Below are 16,734 nucleotides of genomic sequence, written 5' to 3'. Positions count from 1 at the left end.
TTGCAACTTTTGTGCATGTGGCAATTTTTCCGCGTGTGCAAGTTTTGCGTGTGGCGAGTTTTCCATGAGGTGAGTTTTGCACGTGTGGCGAGTTTTGCGTGACAAAAAAGAAGAGAATGTCCAGCTTCACCGAATCCGTAAAAAAGAGTATTCTTTATTCACAAACTTTAAACAGAGTATACAGACTTCAGCACAAACCATATGGGTAAGAATCTCAACGCGTTTCTGGAGACTAAGCTCCCTTAATCATGACATCATGAATTTTGCTTGAGCCTAGTTTTGCGTGTGGCGAGTTTTCCATGAGGTGAGATTTGCACGTGAGCCTAGTTTTGCATGTGGTGAGTTGTGCATGTGGTGAGTTGTGCATGTGGTGAATTTTGCGCGTGGCGAGTTTTGAGCGGTGACTTTTGTGTTTCGACTTTTATGTGGCGAGGTTGGTGTATGTGTGGTGAAATGTGTGCTGAGGGTGATATATGTGTTCAAGCACGTGGTAGTGTGTGGCGCATTTTGTGTGTGTGTTCATATCCCCGTGTGTGGTTATTATCCCATGTCGGGGCCCCACCTTAGCAACTGTACAGTATAAACTCTTTGGCGCCATCGCTCTCACTCTTTAAGTCCCCCTTGTTCACATCTGGCAGCTGTCAATTTGCCTCCAACACTTTTCCTTTCACTTTTTCCCCATTATGTAGATAGGGGCAAAATTGTTTGGTGAATTGGAAAGCGCGGGGTTAAAATTTCACCTCACAACATAGCCTATGACGCTCTGGGGTCCAGATGTGTGACTGAAAAATGTTGTGGCTGTAGCTGCGACGGTGCAGATGCCAATCCCACACACACACATACATACACACACACATTCAGCTTTATATATTAGATAAATAAAATAACCAACCCGACACATTAATATAATGCAAAAAAAATGCTACATTCACTAAATTCAGAGTGAAAACACTTTATTAAGTAAAAAGTAAACACTTATAATGACAAACCCCACAAAAGACAGAAAACCAGCAGACATTAGAGGTGCTGTAATAAATAAGATGTGGCATATCCCCAACATTACCGTATCAGGAGGTGCAGTGAGCTCCTGACTGGGTGGTCACAATCACATCGCTCCTGAATAACTGACCAACTGGTTGTGCTGGCATGCGGGTGCACATGGATTTCATTGGTCAGGTGAGCAAGTTTACACGTATGGAGGCTTTGTTATTTCGGAGGTACCCAAACCCAGGTTTACCACCCAACGAAGGTGCTCATCACCCACTCGGAGATGGCTGCGACTCCCCCCATTGGTGAAGTTTTATACTGCAAAGAATGCACACAACTCTAAGACTCCTCTGTAAGCACAAGAAAGGATTTCAGAGCAGCGAATACATTTTAGTGTCATTGCCTGTACGCTGCCTGCAGTATGGAAATGGCACCACTGTCCAATTAATAGATTTTCCCATTGCTATTGGCACTTTGTCTTGGCAATTGAAAAAAAAATAAAAATAAATAAAATAAAGAGTCTCTGGTTCATCACGAAGATCAAGCAAAGGCATTACCTAAGGTTTTACTTGCACGTGGCAGAAAAATAACCTTGTAGATTCTTTTGTTGATCCATAAAATCTTCCTGAAATATTTGCATATTTTGTTACTGATTTGCTGTAAGTTTCACCATTTGCTTCACAAAGTGAAAACTCCACACAAAATGAACATATTGTGGATTTACAAATACACAGCACAAGTCACTTTCCACATGGAAACTATCCCCAGCCTGGGGATGGGATTTCTAAGTTCTCCATTACTTTGCTACTACTGGAAGCTGCTGCGTATTTTTCGTCAAAAAAGTCTGGATGAAAAATCTACAGCAAATCTGCAACATGTCAAAAACGCCTAAATGTTACATTTACAGGGGCTAGAAGCAGGAGAGGTATGGCTTCAGTCATTACAGGAACCACGACTAATAGATCCATTGTGAACAGATCTCACAGACTTTCACTGATCAACAGTAAGGACCCCCACTGATACATTAGTACATTTTAGGCTTCAGACCCATCAGGGAGCTGCCATTCTATTCAGAGCTTATACAAGGCGGAGGGTATTTGGTGGAAGTATAGTCCTTTTATGCACAATGATGAGATTTTTTTAAATGTAGTTTAGAGTGTTTATATAATCACCTACCACGGCCTTCCCCAGGATCCAGAGCTGCTCTACTCTTCTCAGTGACCTCACGGCTGTCCAGGCTAGCTAGCTCCTCTTCTGGCTCACGCATAGTCTTCTAGGGCTCCACAGAAGTCTGTAGCTCTTGGCCTAATCACGGACCACAATGTGTGGACTGGCCGCAGTTCTCCAAACAAGAATGTTACAGCCTCACAGAAATACATGAAGTAGTCACTCTCCGGTTGGGAGACGCACGGCCAATCCATGCATTGTGGTCCGTGATCGAACAGAGATCCACAGACGTCTACTTGAGCCCTCATAATATAAGTCTAGGGTACCCCTTTCTCATGATCCATAGACTTACATTGTAAAAGTCACTTCTGGGTCAGGCAGAGCGCAGTGTAGCCTGGAGAGTGTGAAGAGCGGACATAGAAGAGGACCCAAATGGGGCTGGATCCTGGGGAAGGCTGGCACTACATACACAAATATAGGTTTAGTTAAAGAAAAAATGCTTCCTTACATTGACCCAGACATCAGTGTAGACATTGTATGGTGTAAACATGGAGCCTGCCATCAGTAGCAGAAACAGTCCGTATACTGACTATGGTGGTGAAGCAAAGTTCATGACAAGAGCCAGGTATAAAGTGTAGATGTTTCTTGTAGGCACGCCATAACTTACATCACTACGAAGAAACAAATCTGCTGACCCCATTTTATGGGCAGAACATGTGGTGACAAATGGTACAAGACACCTAAAATGTAGGCAGGTGTACGGCTAAGATGTGAATACACAGATATTAAGGGGCTTGTGCGGAAGACAAAGCTACATTCAATAGGTGGTGCGGATGTACAATATTATCTGCAGTGGGTGCAGGAGCCTGTCATGGTGGACAGGTTTTGCGCTCGAAGGCTGGATTTACAGGACAAGTAATGTGATCATTTCTTATGTATACAATCCGCTAACTGTACACACTTGCGCTTGTAAAAGTGTTTCGGCCCCATGTTTCACCTTTGTGGCTGCAGTAAAAATCAGCAGGAAGAACAAGCACTTACTAAATATATTAGTATCTATGTTCCCCTCCCCCTACAGATATATTAGAAGTATACTATATTAATATACATGCTGCACATAACTATCTGCTATGACTATATACAGAGGCCTCCGAGCAGTAAGTGCACCGCCTGAAAGCACTAGACCCCTTATGCCCGAACCTACGGCACTAAGCTCATCTGTCCGAGCAGAAGACAAGCAGGCACACACTACAAAAGAGAAATATATAGTACCAGGATACAATATAATAAGCCTGGTGACCATGACACCATATCCCTGTAATTTAATGAAAAAAAAAAAAATCATAATGCAATGACACATTTACATTGTACCACTGCATTTAGCCGTGCAAAAGTCTGCAACTGAGGTAATCCATCAATGGCCAGAAGTCATTATGAATACAGTACAGGGATTAATGTGCACGCTGTGAGGATAATGAATATTGCACTTGGAGGAAGAATGCAAAGCCTTCTCTGCTGAGGTACTATGGTTACATGTAGTAATAATGCCATGCTGGGGGGCTGCAGGAAACCTCATGACCGGCTCACTGCTTGCGCGGATGAAGAGCCCTGCATCAGATTCATATATGGGAAAGACAACTAGATGTGGCCAAAAGAACAGAAGTGATAAGCTGAGATAACAAACGAGAGGGACTCAAGGTGTGTAACGGGACAACGAAAAGGCTTCACTATTGCTTTGCTAGAACGAGGATGATGCAGCCCTGAGATGCCAGTGAAAGAGTGCGACAACTAGACCGGCAGGTGGTTGGCGACGCCATTGGTTTCGGCGTGGACGCTGCTGTTTGTACAGTTCGTGGCATCACACACAAAGTGATTAACCACTGGGCAGAGGCAGCTCCGGAGCATTTCTGCAGGCAGCTCCTTCTTTAGACGCTCCATTTGTTCAACCTTGAATATGTTTGGTTGTTCTGGGTTCCAGTCATAAATCCTGAAAGAAGAAATACACAGAGAATAATTGACGGCACGTATCATGGCCTACCATTAATTGTAAAGTGCTGCGGAATATGGTGGCGCTATATAAATAATAATTATTATTATTATTACCATGCAGGAAGCCATGTAATTATTATATAGAGGTTCACACTCAGACGTTCTCCGTGGGACAATAGCAGGGAATAAGGCATGTTCCCAGTCCATGCAGCAGATTTATCCATGGCTCTACCACTTTCCAACAGGGCGGTCCCTTTTAACCCTGGAGCTAACTGTATCATACATCTGGAAATACTGTTGATGTCATTGTCTGATGGAAGGCACAAACATATCCAAGCCGTATACATCAGGCTAGATCTAGTAATCATTTCATCAAGACAGTGTACAGCAGCACTGGGAAAACTGCAGTCCACAGGCCACATATGGCCCTCTGGCTGCTCCAGTCTGGCCCATGGACTGACACAGGCCAAAGGCTGAAAACCATGGCCCACAGATCACACACTGCCCTCACCCACCGGGGCTCTCACTGTATACAGGGAGCTATGTAGGAGCTCATACTTTATATAGAGGCTATGTGGGAGCTCATACTTTATATAGAGGCTATGTAGGAGCTCATACTTTATATAGAGGCTATGTGGGAGCTCATACTTTATATAGAGGCTATGTTGGGGCTCATACTTTATATAGAGGCTATGTTGGGGCTCATACTTTATATAGAGGCTATGTTGGGACTCATACTTTATATAGAAGCCATGTTGGGGCTCACAGTATACAGGGGGCTCATATGGCAAAAAAGGAATGTCAGCATACTTAATTCTGCTCAACATTAAATGATACAATTTATATATATATATATATATATATATATATATATATATATATATATATATATATATATATATATATATATATATATATATATATATATATATATATATAATATGCTACTATTAATATTGAGCATAATTAATTTCAGCCTATTGATTCGGTCCTCTACAACAGTCATGGTCTTTCATGCTGCCCCTGGAGAAAATGAATTGCCCACCCCTGATTTCCAGCAATGTAGACCATATCGTGAGTCTTATATATCACATTCATGAGCGGATTTAGTGGCCCGTAAACCGTGCACATAACGCTATTGTTATTACAGGCAACACAATCACACAAGCCAGAGCTGGGCAAAGCCGAGCAGGAGAAAACCAATAGCAAAATAAAGAGGAATGACATTAAATGTTTTTTTTTACATATTTTTCTACATCTATTGTTTTACATACGATTGTAGTTCACCTGTCTATTATTAATACATGTAAAGCGCATGGAGGGTAGACCTGTCTGCTGTGTATGAAGGGCTTCAGACTTCTATGAGTTAACAAAAGTAATAAATGTTGAAGTCCTGATTCTCATTACATTTTTAATCTACTTAGTATCTTATAATTCCCAATTAATTGCATGGAGTGAGGCCACGCCTACTGGTCGGTCACGCGTGCATGCGTGCAACTCGTACATATCCTCCGTAGGGTTGAGCGAAACGGATCGTTCATTTTCATAAGTCGCCGACTTTTGGCAAAGTCGGCGTCTCATGAAACCCGACCCGATCCCTGTGTGGGGAGAGAGAAAAAAAACCCCAAAAAACTCCATTGACGTGCATAGGGTTTCGTGTTCCGGCCGATCCTCGACTTTTCGCAGTAATCGGCCGATTTCGCCCGACTCGACTTTTCAAAAAGTCGGGTTTTGCAAAACATGACTCGACCCTAAAAAGGTCAAGGTCGCTCAACCCTAATCCTCCGTCCTGGGTCTGCACTTCCCCGCAGTGCACAGTACGTGCGTTGGGGGAATTCATTAGTCTGCAGTTACACAGAGGGACTGCAGACTTATCGGCTTGGACCGGACAACCCCTTTAGAGTGTCTGTAAAACTGGAACTTGAATGTAAAGCAAGTGGCACCTAATCGTCCTTGGAATTTGTCTAAGTACAGAATGCCTGTACTATGTACCATTAGGGAAACAAAATGGTTTCATTTGCCTGTGACCCGCCGGGTCAGACTATTATTTATTTTTTTAACTGGTGCAAAGAAGAGTTAAAGACATAGAGTGACTGCAAACTTATAACCCAAGTTCAGCCAGCCTCTTTATGTGACTGCAACCTTCCGAATCCTCACATTGCATGCACTGTATGGATTCTCCGGTGTCGGGAGCTTTATCACAAGTTTGTGATTTGCATACATGCGGTCACGTGATGATTAGAAGGGTGCAGACTCACTCAATGCAAGTGAATTGAGCAAGGACAGACACGTCTAGTTGGAATGTGGCAGGGTCGCTCACTATAGAAGCAACACAGCAAAGCAACATCCTTAGCAGAACAAGTTACACGATAACTGCACGTTGTCACCACTTTCATGAGTCAGCACAGTAGTTTTCCCGCTAGTCGTTTCTAGTACGACAGTGCTCCCTTGTACAGGAGATTCTGATAATCCTTGCCTGTGTTTCCAAGTTTCTTCTACAAATTACTATCTACAAACATGGGCAATTTAAAGTCAGTCATTAATCGATTACCATAATTATGTTTTACAGCAAACTGCGATTTGTAGATAGAAAAAGTTGCATTCACTCCAGATGGAGTTTTCTATTCTATTATTGGCTGAACATACCAATTTTGGCAGGACCAGCTAACCATCTAATAAGTATGGTGGGGCCGCTGATTCGTTGTCCTTTAGAGAGATAAGGAGCCATCAGAGGCGTTTTCCCGCAGGGCAGGCCTGGAATCCTGGCGGACACTATTTCAGATAGTCTTACAGGAAGCGAGTACAGGCATGTGATTTAGGTTTCACCAATCTGTTCATGGTTAATAAACCATTATAGGTCCTACATGTGAAATCCGTCGGCTAGTTAAGTACTGATACATTACCCCATTATCACAAATTAGCCCAGCAAATGCAGATCAAAATACGCAAACGTAAGCTGCGCCCTCTTAGAAACTAATGTAATCAGAAAGTCAGAAATGGCTGGATGACTGTTCATATCTTGTGCAGTTTTACCATACATTACTGTGATCAGATCAGACTGATATACTATCGATGTCCACAGACTATTTATTCAGGTCACTTATACAATGGGACAATATTCTGCAGATAAGGCTCATGAGATCTTGGGCTTTAAAAGGTATTTGCATTATCAAGATACAGTTATCGATAAAACTTGTTCGGCAAAAAAAAAAATGCATTCATGCGTCTAATACCAGAATACAGTGCAAGACCTGAGAACGTCTACAACGTCACAGACCCTTTAAATGCAAGACGATCAAATCAAGGAAATTCTGTAAGAAGATAAAAAAACAGAAAAAAAAAAAACAACAGAGAAAAAAAAAAAATACTCAAACGACGCTATGAAAAAGCCAGTGTAGCCACTGCTTATGATTGGACTTTGGGGAGAATCGATTCACACGATGAACCAGTCTTCTGGCCATAACAGGTAACAGCAGCCGTATAAAGGGAGCTGTGAGAACTCGTACCTGATGGCATCTGCAGCCCTTCTTTTGAATGTTGGGCCAGGCCGGCCTATCGAAAGAAGAGCCACGGATGTCGTAAAAAAAAGGGGCAGTTCTCACGTCATCAGTCCAGTGGCCACAAATGGACAGGGTCCTGCAAACTGACTCTCACCAACTCCAACTACGGTAAATACCCGACTAATGGAAAGCAAAAACAATACAGTGTTATGAGGTTATTAAATAAACCTTAAAGGGGTATACCAGCCTAATGCATTTATCATCCATGCTCTGGATAGGTGACAAATGCTAGATCAGTAAGGGTCTAATGGCTCAGACCCCCAGCGATTGCTACGGTGCGGCCCCGTTCACCTTAGCTGGAAGAGTTCTAATAGAGCAGTGGTGGAGCGAGGTGCACAGCCGTCTCCATCAGTGAAATCGACCATTAATCGAGAGGTAGGAGCATACTCGACTGACACTACATTCAAGACTCTTAGCAGTTATGGACCCCCAAAATCTTTCATTTCTCACCCATCTATGCACATACCTCTGGCTATCCTCAGAGTTGTACAGACAGCGCCGATAAATCCGATAGGGCTCTACAATACCTCAATCTTGCATAGGAATAGATTTATTCTTTCTATTGGATGTCAGATGATGCCAAAACAAATTTTGTGGCATTGCTCACATTACTAATTGCAGTTCTATTCTCCCCCCTAAAAAAAAAAAAAAAAAAAGTATTAAAGGGAACCGGTCAGCAGATTTTGCCGCTATAAGATGCGACCACTGCCTTTCAGGGCTTATCTATAGCATTCTATAATGCGGTATATAAGCCCCCGGTCCGACCTGCAAGTGAAGAAAAATAAGTTATATTATACTCACTCGGGGGGCGGTCCGGTCCAATGGGTGTCGCAGGTCTGGGTCTGGCACCTCCCATCTTCTTGCGACAACGCCCTCCTGCTTCTTCATAGCTCCCCAGCATCGGCGCGCAGGCGCACTTATTTGCCCTGTTGAGGGCAGAGCAAAGTACTGCAGTGCGCAGGCAGCGGGAAAGGTCAGAGAGGCCCGGCGCCTGCGCACTGCAGTACTTTACTCTGCCCTCAACAGGACAAATAAGTGCGCCTGCGCGCCGATGCTGGGGAGCAACAAAGAAGCAGGAGGGTGGCATCGCAAGAAGATGGGAGGCGCCGGACCCAGACATGCGACACCCATCGGACCGGACCGCCCCCCGGGTGAGTATAACAACTTATTTTTCTTCACTTGCAAGTTGGAGCGGGGGCTTATCTACAGCATTATAGAAAAGCTCTGAAAGGCAGTGGCTGCATCTTATAGCAGCCAAAACAGGTGACAGGTTCCCTTTAATACCCCATTACGTTTGAAATCAAGGGGCTTGTGCAGGTTTAGAGAAACAAAGCTGCTCACTTCTGGAAAGAACACCATATCTGCTCACAGGGAGTGTGTGGTATTGCAGTTTAGCTCCATTCACTTCAATGGAGAAGAGATGCCATATCACACACAACCCATGAACAAGTGTGGCTATTTGTACAAGAAAGTAGCCATGTGTTTCCTAAGTTTCTGCAAACCATTTAAATGGATAATTTGAGATGAGCAAAACGATTTGTACTACCCTGTTATGGCATACAATTCTATAATCTGTGGCAGCCAAACCAGGGCCACACGAACTTCCTCAGCCAACACTTGTAAGTCGGTACCTGCACCTTTTACTAAGGACTAGGCTCATCATGACATTGCAGGGGCCCAGTAATTGCAAAGATGCCTGCATCCCAGCGCCAGCAGAGGGCGTTGTACTGCCCTGGTCCGGCTGCCATAGAATGCCAAAGTGGATGCCAGACCGGGTATTGTGAATCATTCGCTGGTTGTGTGCATTTGTTTAATGAAACAATCCCAGAAAATCAACGACCGTGCTCTGTCTAGTGTGAGACGGGAAGGTGTGGAGCACAACATGGGGATTCTCTGCTGCCATGTGTACCACGGCCCGCAGGCCTTTAGTGAGGAAGTAGAAGGTATCCGTTGTGGCCCGGAGTACACCTTTTGTCACTAGAATTGTGTCTATGTGAAGGGTTGCACAAGTTTTACATTTTAAGAAGATTTCCATTTTTTTATGTCGGAGTTCAAAATGACAATTTCCATATGCAGGAATGATTTCCATCAGAAAATCCACCTTTTACCAGGTTTTTGTTATATTTTTATAAATTTATCAAGACCAAATCTAACATTAGCCTCAAGATATACGAAAACTTGGCACTCGAGTGCGATAAATAATAGCAAAATGCTATTTGTAGTATTATACAGACGTAAAGAAGAGACGTTGCAGTCTACAACTTGACCTTCATCAGTCCCTGGCTAAGGGAACACTGAGTGCTCTCCTTCCACAGCAGTGGATACTGCTTATCTCTTTATTGCGCCACTCAAGCCGTGTTTCCTTATCCAGGGAACTGAGGAAGGTCAAGTTGTAGACTGCAACATCTCTTCTTTAGGTATGGATTCTACTACAAATAAAACTACACTATTATTTATCACACTCGAATGCCAAGTTTTCGTATATATCTTGGAGGAATTGGATCCTACTTGTACACCTGAAGTGCCGCATTGGTATTTTCTCAACATTAGACTCAGACTTCCTGTTGTGTACTGAAGACTTTTCAGTAGTCTCATTATCATGGCAGACAGGATTACAAGGAAAGGCAGCAGGAGCTACCATTCACACTAGGTTATGTCACAGCTCATCCCATCCACTCACTTTTAGAAGAAGTTAAAGTCAGCACCAGTTTATAGCATTATGTCCATGTGGCTACGATACAGAAAAGGGGCATGAGTCGAGTATTCTGCTTAGTGGCTAGTGTGAAAGTTGCACGTTTTCGGACACTTTTTTCAATATAGATAAGAGATTTGAAAAAAATATATATATATTTTAGATAAAACTGTGACTTAAATAAAAGGTCATTTTTTGATGACAATTTTAATAAATCATTCTAACAGATATGTGATAGTTTGGGGAATATTTTAGTTGAATATTTTCTCATCCTAACCGGGGAAACAAAACAAAGTGCAAAAATCTGCATGTCAAGCAAAAACAGTACCTGTCATAGATGAGTCCATCAATGCCATATTCTCTCATAAGCCTCCGATTCTCAGGGTCATTGGTATCATCGCCCCAGCAAAATATTACTAAGCCTTTTGACTTTGCTTCTGGAATATAATGTGGATTTTTCAGTAGATCCTCAGTATGGACATTTATTCCCTAGTTAAATATAATAAAGAAAAAGAAAAAAACAAAGTTAAAATAAATAATAATTAAAAAATAGAATACAACAGTGCCTAATAACACTATGCATACAGCAATATTGACTTTGGCCTTTACATAGCAGCAGGAGCTTCACTGAAAATCATTTACCCAATGACGCCTCTAGATTTTTTTTATATTTTACTCGCATAGCGCCAATAATTACCTAGCACTTTACAGAAATCATTAGGTTTAGCTCTATGATAATATTTTTTGGGAAGGGCAGCCATCTCCCAACCATTCCAAAATTACACAACTTTGAAACATAATTTAATTCATTATTTCAGCATTTTATATTTTTAATATCAATTTTTTACCGTACATACAAAAGACATAATAAAGCTCTTACCAAGATGTTTTCAAATTGAGCAAAACTCATGGCAAAAGGAGTTGATCTAGACCGGAGATCCATGAGTTCTGGGTAGATTTCTGAATGGCCTTGTGTCAGGAAGAGGATGGGATATTTGTTTTGTTTCATTCGAACCCTTGAGATGAAAAACAAAACCCACACAAATATATTGAGAAATTAATAAATGTATTGCTAGAACTCATTAGTGCAATAATGGTATATTTAAGAGATCATTGTGGAATCTTCAAGGCAAAAACAGATGCCGGATTACTTAACATGTCGTCTGGCCTGTTGGGTTCGCTTTTTGATTGCTAGATCAGAATATATAATACAGATGTTTGATTTTTTGGATGCACTTCCACAAAGAAAAAGCAAATCCACTGAAATTACATAACGGACACTGACGAAAATCGTACAATCTCAAATTGTTTTGTGCTAAATGTATTTTCCCTAATAAATTGTAAAGTGAATGTTTATGCCCCAACAGCGCCCTAAATCCCTACATGTACAGCAGACTATTAGTCAGCAGCGGTAATTACGGAGAACAGGAACTAATGCAATAGCTCATTTCTTAGCGAGAAATAGGCGGCTTACAAGCAGTCACACCGAGGAAAGCTGTAATTTTACAATCACAGAAATGGAGTTAAGTTTTTAAACGATGTAATGACAGTACAGGAAACCGGACACAGAAAAAATTCAGTGGCTGCTGACAAATATAAATTACTGGCTTTCAATGGTCCTACATAGAAGATAAAAAAGAGAAAAGTGACGTCAGAGTTAAAGATATTGGATTTGGAAATCACACTAGATTTGGAAGATGGGATGATAATTTCTGGAACCAGATGTCTTTTTTTTTCATTTTTTTTTTTTTTTTTTTTTTTTATTCGGGCACAGATCACCTTTCAGAGGCAAAACAAGTTTAATCCTCTCTCAAGTCTTTTTGCAACTTGTTTTCTCACCTTAAATTTAACTAGTAGTCAGAAATATGCATTAAAGAAAAAAAAATCTATTTCAGGCAGAAAATGTGCTAAAATAACCTGCAGTTGACTCAGTCCAATGTGATCCCTGCTGCCAATCACGGACCACACCGGTGTATTTGGCTGCAATGGTCAGCACCAGCGATGAGTGAGTGTGCTCGCCACTCGATCGTGTATCGGGGTGCTCGAGTTTCCAGCAAGTTAGGTGGGTGCTCAAAAGCGCCATGCAAGAGTCCTCGTGTTTCGCGGCTGTTAGCCAGCCAATAAAAATGCAGAGATTGCCTGTAATACACAGTAATGCTGTAGCCATGTTTATTGGCTGTCTAGCAGCCACGAAACATCCGGGTTGGGGACTCGAGCATGCCACTGAAGCACCCGCGATACTCTGCGTACCCGAGCACGGTTGTCATCACACATTACTGCAGCATAAGTGCTATACCGGCATGGAACAATGAAGAACTGGGGGAATTAGCAATTGATCATATTATTATTATTATTTTTAATAGCACATGTCCTTATTTTATCACATTTTTTTTACTTATATCCAGGACAATTACTTTGTGGTGCAAGATCTGAGGAAAAGCTTGTTGATACAGATGTGCGGTCTATCAACTTTATTAAAAACAGTGTGGTTATTACACAGAGAATTCCTAGCAATCAGACTGGCAAACTAGATAAAATTGTTCTGCTAAGGCTGGACTGATGCTGTGCAAGTAGAGAAAAGTATATGCAACTTTGGAAAATAGATTCAACTTTCTCAACCAGTAAGTTTGTGGCATTTTATCTTACATTGTGCAAATATCAGCATCGAATGAGGAGAACACAATCCTTCGGCAGCCGGCCTTTTCCAGGACAGTTTTCAAAATAATATCCAGAAAGATGTTCATGTCAAAGTAACTTGATAAATTTCCATCCCATTTGCCATTCTAAGAAAACAAACAAACAAAGAAGCAAAAATCCAAATTAAAACCAGAGCATCTTTTTAACAAATTAATCTAGAGCTTCATTTAGAAAAAAAAAAAAATAAATTATATAATATAAATAATATATAAAAAAAGCAGTTGGCAATAAAAATATCAGCTGGAGCAATCTATGTCACCTGCAATGCATACAACATTGTTTGCTGGAGTACCTGAATATTTTTGGAATAAAGAACAATATACAACTTCCTGCAAGTCAGGGTCATAAGCTAGAAAATCGTCATGGAGAGTGCACCCACTGTCGGGATTCTCTGGTGCTGGACTGGCGCGTGACTGCAAGCACGTGAAGCCTCCCTCAGTACAAGTGAATTTAGTGCGGCCGGACACGTCTAGTTGGAATGTTCCCGGAGGTGTGCTAAGTACATACTTGTGGTCACATAACCGCTCGCTCCTGGTGAATTGTGAACTTGCGTAGAGTAACTGCGGATTTGCATCCCAAGCCTGTACAACCCCTTTAAAATTTTAAATAATAATAATTAAAAAAAAAAATATTAAAAGACAGTTTTCACTGACCTTTTCTTGACAGATCCACTTGATTTCAATATTGAACCCAACATCTTCAGGTACAGCCTCTAGCACCTAGAAAACATCCGGATTGTAGCCATGACATATAATCATCTAATAGCTGCACAATCATTTTTTACACCAGAAGCAACATATACAAAAACGTATTACAGTCCATGTGATGCCAGTGACTTACATGGGAATACCACATGACATACTCAGATCTCGTCACGAGGTCTCCGATGGCGTACAAAGCCGACGACTACTGATAACGAATCATTATCTACATATATATGTGTATATTTCACACTCATCATTTCTATTCTGAAGTGTTGACCTTAGATAGAATAAAATCTTTACCGTCTGGAGGGAAGGAAAAGGCTGATTATCAGACACAGAGCATTCATCTTCAGTGGAATCTGCAAGTAAAGATTACGAGTATAAAAGTTACAATAATATTTTGAAAAGAATTGTGGAAACTTCGAGAGAAATCAACGTAATCTAAAAACAGAATAGAAATTAACTAAAATGTTGGTAAAGAGTATGTAACATAGTTGACAATGAGAAACACATTTTTTCTGTCCTCTCACTTGTGAGTTCAGAATTTGAGAAATAACCTGAAACTAATGAGATACTGCATCACCGCTCAATTACGGTAATTGTATATGGGACTGACAGACATTGCTAAGTACAGAGCTTGACATTCTCATTAAGTCCCATAGACAATGCACGGAATGATACTCTACTATTGCTGTACCCAAATCAGGGGTCTTATTAGTCCCGTTCTCAAAATTGCTCAGGTTCCAACTAATGGGACTGCTATCAGTTAGCAACTTCTCACCTATAAAAACCCCTTTAATTCAGAAACTCATAATATAATACTTGAAAACAGGTTTTTTTAACAAGATGACCCTTTAAAGCTGAATAATATACACTGGCTCAATATGAGAGCAAGGTCTGCAATTAAATCTCAGTTCCTAGCCGGGTAATCCGCATGGGGAAAATATTATATTTCAATCATCATCTGGAGAATTAACAGAAGAAAAGCTCTTAATTCATCCTTGCAGAGCTGGTCAGGTTTGCCTTGATCTTGCACCAATGTCTTTACTGAAGGAGAAGGTGATGTCATGCTGCCGTGTTGGGGAGAGGCTTGTTTGCAGACCAGCTATGGTATGAGTCACGGCTGCTTAGATAAAGCATGCCGCAAGACTTGGTGCACAAATTACTCATCATGGCAATGCTGAATAAACACACAGAAAAATACATTCTGGAAAAAAAACCAAAAGGACATAACCAGCGCCTTTATCACCTGTCTTCTATTATAATTAATATGAAAATATGTATGTTTATTTGGGTGAAATAGGCCACTGGGTCAGGGCTTATTATAATATATTTAACTTCAAGCATAAAGTTCTTTTTTTTAACCCTAAAAAAAATTAAAAAAACCAAACATATGCTTGATGGTAGTCGTTTTTTCGCTTCCTCTGATTTACTGGTGCAGGATAATAAGCTGCCCTAGATGATTTGTCAGTAGTTTACCAAACTTCAGTATTATGAAAGTATTGTTTACCTGTGGCACCTTTCTACCACTATTAACCTGCAGGTAAATGGCTTTAGAAAGGTACTGAAAGCCTGGCTGATGGGAGAAAATTAACCCTCTGGTTTCAATCATGCCTCCTGTATGACTGAAAGCGTGACTACAGTCACTGCTCATGACGGCTGTAAGCACACCCAGAACTCTTATCGACAGCTCAGTCTGCAGTACATGAGTGCAGAGCCAGCCGCCGTCAGTCGAAGATCCGGGGTGTGCTTACTACTGCCACTCAGTGTCTGTAGCCATGTCAGCAAACCTGTATACCCGAAAGTTCATTTTCTCTAGGGAGCCGCATTTTCAGTACAGTGGCCGGACACCTTTCTAACCCCACTAACCTGCACACTGTCCCTACATCTGCGGGTAAATATGGATATCCAAAGTGATTGGTTCCCTTTAAAGATAATAAAACATTCAGTGTTGCACGTCTAAAATCAAAGGGAAAACCTGGGGGAAAGGAAATGATTCACCATAACAATGTAATGCTCTTTATTTGCTCCTTCATGTGGATGAACAGTCATAGCAATAACTGAGGGGCCCGTCTGAGCAGAGGTTGAGCAGGCACACATTCATTCTCTATGGGACGGCCATCGATAGAGCAGTGCCGTAGTTGGCAATTTCCAGCAGTCCTAATGAATGCAGCGCTGGTGCACATGCTCGACCCCTGCTCCATTTGGAAGTAGCTCTTCAGGGCCCCATTCTCAAGATTAGATGCGGTCATAGCAGCTGGACCCCTAACGATTATTAAGTTATCCCATTTTCACAGGTTGGGGTTAACTTATTAACTTGGTACAACCCCCTTAATATCAGACATCTACATACCAGAATGATCTTGTAACTTTAGAGCAGTCACATGAGCAAGCTGGAAAAAAAACAAAAGGATTGTAAGGATGTGAATTTATAAATATGTTACTAATGTAAAGATTATAAGAGAGGGAGATTTTTAGCTCAGAGTATTCTTGATAAAATCCTCCATTTATCGTGAAGGGAAGGTTAGTCTGCAGGTTGTCATGCATCTGTGTTCGAACCCTTGAGCCTGTGCATTGTCGTCTGTTTCTCTGTCCGCCGAGCCACAGCAGATACACTTGTTCTCCGGTTGTTTAGTTTCTGTTATCCTTGCTTCAGTCTTTTTAGGGTAACAGGTGTTTTCATTTACTCATTTGTCTGACCTATCACCTTTCGGGTGCAGCCTTATATACTTTCCCACAGCTGGTATTTCCTGCTGGTGATGGTCTCAGTTGGGTGTCCAGCCATACCGCTGTAGTCACTCAGTGAAAGACCACCTACGGTTTCTCTGATGTTCATGTTCTTTATCCTGCACCTATTTTCTGTTTCCATTTAGGAAGTAGGCAGCATATTTTCTAACAGTACACACTTCATCTTTTATTTTGTATTTCACAGTTTGAT

General features: G+C 41.4%; 1 protein-coding gene across 2 annotated transcripts in view; it reads right to left on the bottom strand.

Annotated features, from left to right (window-relative positions):
* Nucleotides 1-936: 936 nt before the first annotated feature.
* GPCPD1 (glycerophosphocholine phosphodiesterase 1) overlaps nt 937-16,734 on the bottom strand; it is a 92,314-nt gene continuing 76,516 nt past the window's right edge. For both annotated transcript variants that reach the window (XM_077282656.1, XM_077282657.1), the window contains exons 14-20: nt 16,150-16,189; nt 14,097-14,155; nt 13,746-13,811; nt 13,042-13,178; nt 11,276-11,411; nt 10,724-10,884; nt 937-4,141 (exon numbers count right to left, since the gene is read on the bottom strand). In XM_077282656.1, the coding sequence (XP_077138771.1) occupies nt 3,943-4,141; nt 10,724-10,884; nt 11,276-11,411; nt 13,042-13,178; nt 13,746-13,811; nt 14,097-14,155; nt 16,150-16,189 (798 nt within the window). In that variant the 3' untranslated portion in view covers nt 937-3,942. The remainder of the gene's footprint in view (nt 4,142-10,723; nt 10,885-11,275; nt 11,412-13,041; nt 13,179-13,745; nt 13,812-14,096; nt 14,156-16,149; nt 16,190-16,734) is intronic.

Source organism: Ranitomeya variabilis, chromosome 2 (assembly GCF_051348905.1).
Source record: "Ranitomeya variabilis isolate aRanVar5 chromosome 2, aRanVar5.hap1, whole genome shotgun sequence".
Classification (NCBI taxonomy): Eukaryota; Metazoa; Chordata; class Amphibia; order Anura; family Dendrobatidae; genus Ranitomeya; species Ranitomeya variabilis.
The sequence above is the reverse complement of the archived record's forward strand: the minus strand, read 5'-3'. Positions and strand labels throughout refer to the sequence as shown.